The 12,981-nt window shown below is 45.1% G+C and overlaps 1 protein-coding gene across 4 annotated transcripts in view; it reads left to right on the top strand.

Moving 5' to 3' along the window:
- LOC135378248 (post-GPI attachment to proteins factor 6-like) overlaps window positions 1–12,981 on the top strand; it is a 39,487-nt gene that overhangs the window by 18,227 nt on the left and 8,279 nt on the right. For 3 of the 4 annotated variants that reach the window (XM_064611218.1, XM_064611222.1, XM_064611221.1), the window contains exon 13: window positions 1,419–3,628. The exons of the other annotated variant lie outside the window; for it this stretch is intronic. In XM_064611218.1, the coding sequence (XP_064467288.1) occupies window positions 1,419–1,552 (134 nt within the window). In that variant the 3' untranslated portion in view covers window positions 1,553–3,628. Of the gene's footprint in view, window positions 1–1,418; window positions 3,629–12,981 lie in introns of those variants that run through there. 4 annotated transcript variants of the gene reach the window in all.

The raw sequence follows: 12,981 nt of genomic DNA, 5'->3' as shown, positions 1-12,981 counted from the left end.
ACATTGGTAATGAAAATAGTGACCTGGAGTAACTCCTAGGAAAATCCGGTGGTAACAAACATATAGAGCACGTAGCCATCATGCATCTGGAAACAGATTTAGGAGATTAGAGGAGTCAGAAACGCCAACAATGTACTGCACTAAATTGAGTGCTTAGTCGTTACCGGTTTATAAAAAATGTGTGCGTTTTGAACACACAACTTAAAAAAGGCAACATTTACGAAAGTTCTAGTATACTGCGATCCCGTTAATTTGAACTTGAAGGGGACCGAAGCTCTGTTCGATAAAGCAGAGTTCAAACTAAAGGGAGTCACTCTGAATGAGGGCATGATGTGCTAGCACATGCTACAGTGGAGACCGCTTATAACGTATATTGCGGGAACGCCAAAAATCCGCACTAAAACCAAATAGTATCACATTTTTAGGCCAATACATGCCCGAGATTGAGCACCCAACTTTCTGTTATACCAGGCTGTGACCCAGACTGAACAGCACGGAGATTCCTTGCAGAGAGAACAATTTATTCAACATTCTCAGGGAGCCTGGAAAAACGCTGCGATTTTAGTCTGCCGTAGTTTCCTGATCATGTCTTGTGTCCTCAACAACGGCGCAGCGAGGCAACTGACTGCCTCATTGCTCAGTCCATTCTGGGTACAGGAATCCCTCAGTTGGTGCACACACTCTACCGCCTCTTTGCTGGACATCTCTACTGCCGTAAAGTCCCGATCATCATCAGAGTTGTTTTCCGGCACACACGCCTCACGGCCCCGGACGGCTTGCACTATCGCTTCATCGGTGGCTGCTCGTTCATAGATGCGAACATCGGTGTCAGTCAAACGTGTCTGCTGAAGAAACGAAGCCGTTCTGTACAATATCTTTCCACAAGTCTTGTGCGTTGACTCTAAGATGGGTGACGTGACGCAAAGAAAAGTCTGAGGCTTTTCGGGGCGGCCAACCTCCTAAAATGACAACCTCTCCCGCATTGCCAGAAGCGTCCTTTGTGATGGGTGATTCACGCTTCGGAAGTCGCTGACAAATGTGCTCAGTCCTTCACCTAGTTCGAAGAGGATGTCTGTGACCGCACTATAACTAGTATCCCGCGTCGCATGACCATTATAAGCAGTATTCCTATACATTATGTTCTATGGGAAGCATAATGGGGGTAGGAAAAAGCTGCATTATAAGTGGGCCCGCACTGTAAGCAGTTACGTTCAAAGTGGTCTCCACTAGAGCACTGCACGGGCCTAATTTTCAGGCCTGTGCCCGTCCCAGGACCGGCTGCTACGTCCCGCACCCGGCTCAACCTTTAGTCCTGTTTATTGTATACACTATATCGTATGACTTGGCATGTTCGCAATGTCGACAACACTCAGAGGTAGCCCTAGCTCACTGTAATCCATTCTGTTTTGCCTGTTCAGGTAGTGACGGAAATACTGGCAAGATGTGCAGCTATATTGCTGTAGTGGACGGAAGCAACCCAAATTCCGCTGCAGAACCTGCTGCAGAACGTCTTGTGCCAACTACCGATATTGAGAGCAACACAGGGCCATAGAACGTACCCGTAGACATAACCCTGTCAGTCTATGACGTCAAATATGTCCATATAATATTTGATGGTACTACATCAAAACCCACACAGTGCCTTGTTGTTGTCAGACTGTAGCCTTTCGAACATCCCAGAAGCTGAGTCAAAGGTGTCGGCTCCAGAGATTATAAATGGGGGAGTTTTGAATGAATCTTGACTCTGAAGAACCAGTGAGAAGTTTACAACTGTTAATTGTGTCACGCGTTTCTAATGTAATTATTTGGATGTAAATATTATTCACACATTACATTCCTGCCGCGTCAGATGTTAATGAAAAGCTTCGATAAAGGATATCACAAAGGCACCTGGACACGAGTCAGTGTCACGGGACCGCATGAAAAAAAAAGTGCTTTTGTGTAAGGATTGAATGGTTTATTTCATTATTTTTGGAAAATGAAAATTTGAGTGCCCAGCTAGTCGAGGGAAATGTTATGCACGAGGCTTCCTGCCTTAATTACAGTCCTTCTGCAGTGAATGTTCGAGCACAGATGCATTTTACTGTCGTAGTGATCCAGAAATAAGTGTTAGATAACTCAAATTCAGGAAGGAACCAGCAAAATTTCAAAGGCCACACCCTACTGATTCAAATACTGGAGCAACACAAATTTCCCACACAGTCGTGCCCGTTTATTACGATCTCCAAAAGAACTACAACTCCGATATAATCAAATCTCTGGTTCCGGTCAGCTTGTCCATTGGACAAGCTTATAAGCGTGACATCGATATAATGATAATCATAAATGCACTTGCAACTTATGATGAGAACTAATGGAGGTTGCTTCCTCTACCCATCATTTTCTCGCCCTCAAGTTTTTTCGGAGTTGGTGTGTGCAATGATTGCATCTGCTGCTATGGGAAATGTTTCAGTGAGGAAAGGCACATATGGCTCTGAATGAAGTTGTGCGTGCTCAACAGATTTTGTACCGGCGTACCAGAGCAAAACCTCATTGCGAAGTACGGTGCTTTTCAACATGTGAGTTGCCACGCCACTGAAACCCGAGCCGATGAGTTACCTATGGACGAGGTGCGTTCTAATGAACAACGCAGTTCCAAAAGTGAGAACGATGAGGACCTACGTGACTACGGCACTGTGATGGTGAGCAATGAACGAGGTCATTGATATAAAGAGGTACAGAACTTCATGGTGGTGTCGACTGTTATGTTGTCACTGGAAAACCTTCCATGTAATGTGACTCAAAGCTGCTTCAACATAGAGCTAGATCAAATGTTTGCGCAGCGGCGGAAGCGGCGCTGCGCAAATCTTTAAAATTTGTTTATTTAATACCTAAGAACTTTTCAGACTAAAAAATTAGCCAAGCAGATTGTCGGCCGATGACAAGTTTCCGGATGCGCCCGTGTCTTGAAGTCCACATTATCAGGCTTTGATGAAACTTAGCTTGTTCTCCCTTCCTGCTAATGGAGGTTAACTAATTTGACATATTTCTATTATGTGCTCAAAGGTCTGCGATGCATTAGGAATGCTAAAAGGACAAAAGGAAGTTGCATATAGTGCACATGTTCTTTTACAACCAGCAATGAAAGGGAAGTTTCTTTAACAAGCTGAAGTGTGATACTTTTTGTTTCACCTTTGTGTTCAAACTTTTACTAGCTTCAAAAATAGATGTAGTGTCCAATACGAACATTATGCTAATTATATTGTAAGTTAGACATGCTTCAATGAAACACTACTTATCCTTAGCATCTTGGTGACCACTAACGAGTCTAACTTTCGAACATTTACTGATGCCTTATCTTTCATTTTGTTCTGACAAGTGATGGGAAGAGGAGATGGTCACAATAACCTAGTGGTATGGGACGTCATTTCACATTCTGGATAAAATGGTGTAACATAATAGTTGCTGCAAGCTTTTGTGTGATCACCTGTACTTGGCGACCTTCTCTGCTATGTTGTGCGTTTGTCCTTTACTTACACGTGTGTGGCAGAGGGCACAGATGTTAGTCCACAGTGTGAAAATTCTGAGTCCCAAACCTTTTGTTTGTCCCTTCTTCAACTGGTCAGTTACAATAAAATGACTTGTGATATGTTGTGCTGTGCGGTTTCACTGGTGTCCTGGTCTTACTGGTGTATGGTGTGTATGCGCATTGTCTGACTTACTACAGGATTAGCTGGTCTCTCGGCTGGTCATCATATGGTCCTGCTGTCTATATCGGTGAAGGTACACATGAGATTATCAGCTAACACTGTTTTTTTGTTCTCGAAAATTCTGCACTTTGGGGCAGGTATCGGGGGAGGTCACCCTAACCGATGAAACAAGTAGAATGACTATACTAACTGTATTGCCTTTTTCATGATAAGTCGGGGCAATTGGATGGCTTATACGCAGGGCCTGACTCTTTAGGGTTATACCCGATTATGCCCGATATTTACCTCCCGATTCAAATCTGGAAAAACAGGGTTTAACCCAGTATTTCCCCGAAAACTGCTGGACCTGGGGAATCTGAAGTCAACACAACTTTGGAAACTGTGTTGTAACTGCATAAATATGCTAATACCCACTCTCAAAACAGAGACCCTGCTGCCTCTTAGATGCATAGGCTAAATATTGACATGCTGTGCCTACTGTTGTGTCGTGTATTATGGCGAGTAAACCAAAGATTTACGCCTGATCCAATCCGATTTAACCAGAATTAGGTTGAATCAAGTTCCGTTCAACCCGATTACACCCGAATTATTGAAGCACAATATAACCCGAATAAGTCAGGCCCTACTTATACGTAATAGATTTATGTGTACACGGCTTGTTACTGCTGAAGTTTGACTTTTTTTTTAAACATACATTAGTATTGTGCCACTGAGCCTCAATTGTGATGTTTAATGGTCATTCGTGCTGGGGTGTCTCCGTGAACTATGAACAGAATTTTTGAAGCTAAGCTAAATTTCAAAGCTAAATTTTTTAAACGATTTCTAAAAAAGGGGGATTGCTTATTTAAAAAGAAAAGATATTTGTTCCATTTAGCGCGCTGGTGCTGTTGCCGTCGTCAGAAAAAAACAAAACAAATAAAGCCGTGGAAATAAAAGCAGATTTGATGGTCATAGTTGTTGCTCACTTTATATTGGGCTTGATTCTTTTTCTAAACACCACAACAGCATGAGCGCAACAGAAGGAGCAGACATGGTTGTTGCGCCAAACTTCTATCCTACATAATTGAAAAAGTTCGTTAATCAAAATTAATGAGGAGAACTCCCCAGGAGGTGGCTAGTGCGACCACAACATGGCCCATTTAAAATAGAATATATCGTCATTTATAGTAATTAAAAAGAGTGTTTTCTTATTTTATAAAATTCTGTCCATGGTTTTTATATACAGGGAGTCAGCGGACACCCTGTTTGTAAAAGGGTTAAATGCAAGGTTTTGATGGGAAGAGTTTTTTTTTTTAAGTTTGTCGCCATGACATACAAAAAAATAGCTTGTCTCCATTGATGACTATATGGTTAATTTGATTTGACGTTTAATGGCGCAACAGCAGCGGAGGCAATACTGCGGCATGACAATGATAAAACATGGAGATGGTGAGATCCGTTTGAGATTGTCAGTCAGGCAAGCATGATAGGGACTCAGCTAGCGTCTTGCAAAGACAGATTGGCGATGTCTTCTTGAAAGGATGGTCATGATGATATGGAGAAGTGAAATGCCATTACCGGAACACGTAGCTATCACGACATTCAGCGCAAAATATCACTGAAGTAGATTATTAGCGAGATATGTCATCTTAAAATGCAAAGCACATCACCGGCATAAGATAGACGTTGCTCTCAACACACCCATGACGTAGGAGGCTTACGCCCAGTGTTGCCACACGTAAAACAAATTTATCTGTAGATCCGAGCCCGAAAAATCTGTAGATAGAGCTAAAAATCTGTAGCCACCCAAAACTTAGTTTCTTGAACATTTTGCCTTCAAATCTGTAATGTCTGCCTGCGTCTCTAAATTAGTGGAAGAGCAAGGGCTTATTTCGTTCCACTGCTGAAGACCACAGCGCCGGAATTTTTTGTTGCGGCGCACTGGCATTACGCGTTGGAACTTTCGGTTTGCGATGTCGCGTATTCAAATCTGCTACAATCACAAAAAAGTGTCACTGCACGTAGATTTTAATACTTTGACATCTGATATATCCACATGAGCCGTTGCGCTCCAATGCAAGAATAACGCATCGCGTGTAGTAGGAACAATTATCTCGCTCGTCCCACCATCACAATATGGTGAGCGAGGATCGCAATGGACCACAAAAACAATAAAGGTCGATATTATTTCCACAGACATAATGAAAGCGTACATGCGTGACGTGAATTATAAACGTTGTTGTTTCACTTCAACGCGAGTCAAGTCTGTGATACAAACTGGTAACGCGCACACAAACACTCAAGAAAACTGATTTAGCGTTGAGGCTCGCCAATAAGTCAGACGCAGTAGACGTCCTTCTCCTTCGGCGAGCCCCGCCAGTTTCGTGATCGACGGGTCAAATCCTTGTCAACTGCGAAGGCGAAGCAGTTTGACCCAACAGCATGCGTTTTGTGTGCAGGAGGCCAGTTGGTGGTCGTTGAGAGGCTGTTCCTTTGCTTCGTTTTCGTCAAATTAACTGTGGAAAATATTCTAAAAAATAGTCAGTAAAGCACTCATTCCCGCGTTCTGCTGACGTTTTTCATCGTTTCGTTTTGTGCACTGATGCGAAACACTGGGTCGACTGACTCATTCGTTGGAGCAAAAAAATCATGAGATTTTCGGAAATCTCTGTAGATCTTTAGATTTTTCAAAAAGTAGGTAGATCTCATGATAAATCTGTAGGTGTGGCAACACTGCTTACGCCTGTGACGTGAACTGTACGAAGAAGGGAAGGGACCTGGGAATTAGACGTCTGCTGCGCGTTTCGCAGATGCTCTATAGGTGGGGTGCGCTGGTTCTCCAGAAAGAGGGAAACATGTTTGCAAACATGTGACGTCACGAGAAGACTAGTTCGAAGTATGGTGAGCCAGAAATACGGGTGTGCCAATCGGGAAGGTTTTCAGGTACCCAAAAATGAAGGATGCTCCAGGGACGCTGAAGTCCGCGATAGGGCCGCGCTCTGGCGGATTTTCCTAAGTCACGTGATGTTCCACTACAGTTTGCCCAAGAGCGCTGGTGTGCGAATGTCAGTGCTTGGGATGCGATACGGACAAACAAGGACACGAGTCACTCGTTATCACTTGTTTTGTTGCAGGTACCACCGCGACTGGCCTTCATAATCAAAGCATGTGGTAGTACCCACCAGCATATGCTTTGCGCGACGGTGTTACGTAATGAATGACATAGGGGCGCAGGCAGTGATTTCCACAGAAATTCACTGCTGGTGCCGAGCTTTCAAAGGAGGGGGGGGGGGGGTGCTAGGTGAAGGTTCCACTTAAGGAATTTTTCTTAGACACGGAAAGAATCGTGGCAAAATGGTGACATCTATGTACAGATTTCCCGTTTTATTTGTACATGTTATTACGTTAGACCACAGTACATTAGAATACATATTCATAATGAACGGCATTTCAACATTAAGATGCATAATCAAATCGCAAATGGTTCTTGATGATCCACATTGAGTTTGCGTGCCCGCACGTATTTTTGCTCGTATATACGCGCAATATATGCACTGAACAATCACTTTCAAATGATTTTGGACAAATGCATGGTACGATCATCTGCACGACTGTGGTCCTACTGCCCAAGTTTGACAGTATACAGGATGTAATTCGCTGCGCCGGATTCTTTACCACAACGTGTTGGTGGCCGAGCTGGGTGGGGTCACCTGAGAAATTTCAAGGGGGGGGGGTAGGGAAATCCCTGGGCGCAGGTCGTCTATGGGGTGTATTCACTGATGTCACCTCGCCGCCATACTGTAGGTCCCTCGAAGTTATGTTCCCGCCTTCGTTCGCTAGAGTATGCTTTTTTGGATGATTATTAACGTCGGAAACATGAAAATCGCTTGGATATGCTACAAATCACAGAGCACAATAACTTTGAAACGCGAAATATACGGTGAGTGCGATATGGGTGACGGCTTGGATGGGACCTACAATATGGCGGCCGATGACAGCACATCTGCCTGTTAGCGACAGTGGTGGTCTCCTGCGGATGACGTCATGTGAATAAACCCTGGGGCGAAGGCTCAGCGATCTGGCCAACTCGTGTTCAGGAGGCACGTCGTGCGAACGTAATGGTACAAAAGGCCCTGAAGGCCAGGCCAGAAAGAGGGAAACGCACGGGTAAAGCTATGCTAAAGGGAGCCTGCATGCGCGTTCTCCTCCTCCGTCGTCGTTGACAGGGTGGGGACAGCGGCGGACGCCCCGCCATTTTCGGTCATAAACAGCGCTGGTTGCAGCGTGTTGCGATCGTTGCGATAGTCCACCTATGAGACTCTATCAGCCTTCCCCAGTTTTTCTGTGCGTGGTATCTTCACGAAAAAACACCTCAGTGGTCTCGTTTTTATTCTCGTCAGTGGTCTCGTCAACTCGTTATTAAATGGTTCTAGGACAAGGCTTTCAACTCGACAGACATAACCAACAAACGTGTGCGATTTCTGATGCCGTTTCGCGCTGTCTGATCCGGCTTTAGGCAAGGACAAATGGACAGCTTATGGACAACAAATAGACTACTATAGGACAGCTTACAGAAGTGCACTGCGGCCAAGATTATATCAGATTTATTGGAAAACAGCAAAGGGAGAGAATGTGTGCAATATACACTGGATCATGGTAGGTTGACAGCCGCACAGGTTTTTCTGCTGTACGAACTTTGTGCACTGTTTTTGTACCGCACCTGAGGTACATTTTGAGACGAACGCCAGCAAACTTCTTCAAAAATATGTTGCGACAGCCCTTGTGGGAATCACAAAATGGCAGTGCCTTTGTGAGCTCCTTTTGAATAAGTTGGTGCAATCACTGAAGCGGCTGTCGAAGCTAAACATCACACGAGTCCGATGCTGCTTTGAAAATCTGCTCGCATTTTTGTGTCCCGTTTAACACTATGGCATACCCTATCCCATCTGTTTCCAGTACAGCACTGAGCATACGGCATCCCAAACTACCATAAATCATCTGAGAATACCCAGGAATGGTCCAAATGTGTAATATCATTTGAATATGTCCACCAGATATCCAGAGGGTCATACTTTCGAAAACATCATATTTTGGACACCCATAAGATCTGAAAATATCACAATGCTAATATTCATATAGGGGCTACTTAACATGAGGTTTTACATTGCTGACCAGAGTCATGGCTGGCACTTAGACGTTAAGGGTGGGTGTGTTTCGCGTGATCTCTAAGATCAACACATTTGTATTCATGTAATGTAGTAGTATGTGCGGCATTTTCTTTCTTTTTTTATGCTTGTGTGAGCTGTGCCTCCATTTACAATTTGGTGCCGTCTGGCTGCAATTTACGTGCCAGTCTGCCGCTTCGTACATCAAAGGCTCGCTGTACTTACTCTGCAGCGAACCCATGTCGCGCACCTCCTCCCCTTTCTTTTTCCTTTGTTCGAATAAATATATCCCCCCCCCCCCCCCCCCCATGTCGCGCTCATGTGACCGTGTGCGTGATTTTTCAGTTTATCTTTTCCTCTCTTTCCTTCATTTTTTCTTTTTTTCTTTTGGAATAGCGAGCCGGCCTCTGCCGACTGACCTTTCCTTTTTCTTTAATAAATCTTTATGCACCCCGCCATATGGCAAACCTCTTAGTTGGGATCCTTCAGGTACCGTACTTTTTGTTGCGCGATATGGTTGCTCATTATGAAGGAAATATAGCCATTTTCTTCTGTACGGAAGCTGTGACAGCATAAGGGACTGTTCTACGGAAAAGGAGGAGGATCCGAAGTCGTTTTGAGGAAAAAAAAAGCTTTTGTTTTATTGTACCTGTACAACCTCCTTTCCTTTCTGTTTCAAGCATAAATTCCTGGCAGTGTATATGCGTATTCACATCATCGTTTCCAATTGTTGTTGCGTCCTATCTTGTTGCAAAAATGTTCCAAAAGCCAGGAGAAGTCATGACGAAAAGAACTGTACACTGGAATGAACCAAACGAACGAAAGACGGAAGATATGACCTAAAATGGCGGATGCCCCGAGGCGTGGACCCGTCACTAGGAAGCCCCCACCCTGTCAAAGAGGACGGAGAAGGAGAACGCGAGAGAACTGATGTTCTGAGGCTGGAACAACATAGAAGGGACAATCACATACAAGGCCTCAAGTTGCCTAAGAAATTAACGATGAAAGATGAAAGTCACTGAAAAGGTTAGCCAGCTGTAGGACTCGAACCCACATCTTCTGGATTACCAGCCCAGGGCTCTACCAATTGAGCTAAGCTAACACGCCTTCTCAGCGACTTCCAGGGTGCGTCATCTGAAGGGACATGCAGGCTCCCTAGCTGTAACGTAACGTCGCGTGCACGCCACCTATATGCCATGCGTGAAAACGTTAGTGGTGACCAGCACTTCTACCACAGTCAAAGACCAGATTTTGTATATAGACCGTTTACAGCAGCCAGTTTCTTCGGGCGCTAGTAGATGGCGCCACTGTAGCCACGCCATTGCTTGCCTTCTGCGAGAGCCTGTGTACCTTTGCCCATGTGAGTGTTTCCGACCTTTTTTACCGGTGTGCTACAGTTCTGTGCACAATCTGGAAAAGCAGAGGGAAGACTTGTTCCGTGAAACTGTGTCAGAGATCTGATCGTGTGGGACGAAGCTGGTTTCCACAAAGAGAGAAAAACAAGCTGATTCGACAACAGTAGGTATCGAATCTTCAGAGGAAGGATTTCAAACCGGGACAGTCAGCGAGGGTAAGTAATGCAACCCTCAAAGTGGCGCAGCATTTCTGTGTGAGCCCCAAACTCCGCTGTAGCGTTGGCTGCAGCTTGTGAGAATAAACTTTCCCCATAGTTGCAGGGGTCACGTTCCTTGCAGTTGAACGGTTCCGTGTACATGCCTTGTCAGTGCACGAAGCACTCGATCGTGAGCCCCTTGTTTGTCGCCTTACAACCTTGATGAGCGGTGTACAAATATGACTGCACCTGCTGCTCAAACCCGCTTTACATGTGCATGTTGCCGCCAAAGTGGGCCCGAAGCTAGTCTCTGTACTACACGTTCTTCTCACTGTTTGTGTCGACCTGATGTCGGCCTTTAAAATTCATACACCATCGTTGCACTGGCACAGTACTGCACCGACATGGCCGCTGTCAAACAGCTTCGTTCCCTTCGCAAATTCTCTGTAGCTCAGCGCAGGCTTTCCGTCTCCCTCTAGCTCGTTGATCATGTGGTTGTATACATCTGAAATCAACAATAAAAGTATATGCTACTTCATAACGACAAGCCCTTACATGCATATCTTTCTCAGGCAGTTGTACCGCAACTCTTGCGATAAAAAAGCAAGAAATCACGATCTTACGATATTACATTATGAACGTACCCACACCGTAACGTATGCGCAACAAAAGAAGAGAAAAAAAAAACAAAAACAAAAAAACGCCGAAATATGTAGTAACTCGAGCATAGTGCGCTTGATTCCACGTCAAGAGATCCAACGGGTCAAGAGATCCATCGAGTCAAGAGATCCACCGATGGATCTCTTGACCCGGTTGGATCTCTTGACTCCTCTGAGGGTTCGCCAGGCTTTGATCTTTTGACCCCTTTGTGTTACGTCGTTAACTCTAACATCGCTAAGCAGAGATTACTCGTATCGAAATACGAGGGACTAGTTTTACGTGCGGTATAAATATAATACAAATGCAGGTGGCAAATCAACATCTCATTTTTACTGACTTAGTTACTTACTTTGTAACTATCATAGTCGCGGGATGGCGTAAGTATAGAAACACACAGACATCATGGCGAGTTGTATGCCTTCGAGTCACGGCGTAGCAACTGCAACGTCGTGCTCTCTGTGCGTGAACTTTATTTCGTAAAGGAAGAGTGAAACGCGATCAACACAAAGGTACGCCGCGCAGTCGAGAACTTAAAACACTGGGTAGTATATCAAGGGAATGGCGGCGCAGTGATATTGGATAAGCTACCAAAGCCTTGCGCCGGCGCTGACGTAATTGACACTGGATATCACACTCCTCCCCTCTCCGAAAAGAAAGCAGAACACCTGACTTACGTATAAGCATTACAGCACTTGCTATCTACGAAAATAAAGCGAGAAGACAAAAATGTCATCAGCACCAACTATGGGCAATATCTGTCCACAGGACGCTTGATTCGTGTAGACCGTCTAGGTGACGATGTCACCGCACTATCACTTGAAGTGCTGCTGCCGTCTGGACATGACCCATGATTCTCCACGGTATCAGGTTGAAAATCAGCTGGTGGTACACTCGGTGACAACTGCGACTGTGCTGTTTCAGCGTCGCTGTCTGATGATGATTCTGATCGCTGTGCATCCCTTCGTAGATGGTCTTGGTGCCTGGTGGAAATAACTCCCCCAGGTAGCTGTACAACAGCAGACGACTGTCCTTGTGCTTTTGTGACAACAGCAGGGACCCAAGTTGGTCCAGGTCGAAAATTTCTTGCGAACACTGAATCCCCAGGACGATAGACGCTGTGGGAACGAGCGCTTTTGTCACGCAAAAGTTTGCTGCGCAGTTGCTTACGAAGCACTGTGGTGCGCATGTCCGGATGGAGATTATCCAGAGCAGTCCTGAGTTTTCTTCCGCACAAGAGTTCTGCTGGAGATGCACCGGTTATCTCGTGCGGCGTTGTTCGATAGCTGAATAGTGCGCGAGATAGCTGCGTCTTGAAATCACCTATGCTTGCCTTCTTAAGCTTGTTCTTAATTGTTTGAACAACCCTTTCAGCAGCCCCATTCGATGCTGGGTGATATGGAGGAATTAGGACTTTTCTTACTCCATTCCGCTTCACAAATTCTGTGTACTTTGCTGATACAAATGCTGGTCCATTATCCGACACTACGAGATCGGGCAGTCCATGTCTCGCAAATATAGAACGTAGACAAGAAATAGTAGCTTCCGCGGATGGTGATGGAACAACTTCGGCTTCTACCCACTTGGAAAATGCGTCCACAAGGATGAAGATGTAATGACCCTTAAAAGGGCCTGCAAAATCCACATGCAAGCGCGACCATGCTCTTTCTGGAAAAGGCCAAGGCGTCATAGGAACACGCCTGGACTCACGTTGTTGTTCTTGGCATGTCATGCATCTCTGTACCCTCGCGGCAATATCTTCGTCCAATGTATCCCACCAGACGTGACTGCGGGCCACAGCCTTCATTTTTGTGACACCAGGGTGGCTGTCATGAAGCAAGTCGAGAACCTTTGCACGTAGCTCTTGAGGAATGACAACACGATTTCCAAGAAGTATACAGTCATCCTGCACGCTCAGTTGATCAAAACGCCTTTGGTA

The sequence above is a fragment of the Ornithodoros turicata genome, chromosome 1 (genome assembly GCF_037126465.1).
Source record: "Ornithodoros turicata isolate Travis chromosome 1, ASM3712646v1, whole genome shotgun sequence".
In the NCBI taxonomy this organism is placed as follows: Eukaryota; Metazoa; Arthropoda; class Arachnida; order Ixodida; family Argasidae; genus Ornithodoros; species Ornithodoros turicata.
The sequence above is the reverse complement of the archived record's forward strand: the minus strand, read 5'-3'. Positions and strand labels throughout refer to the sequence as shown.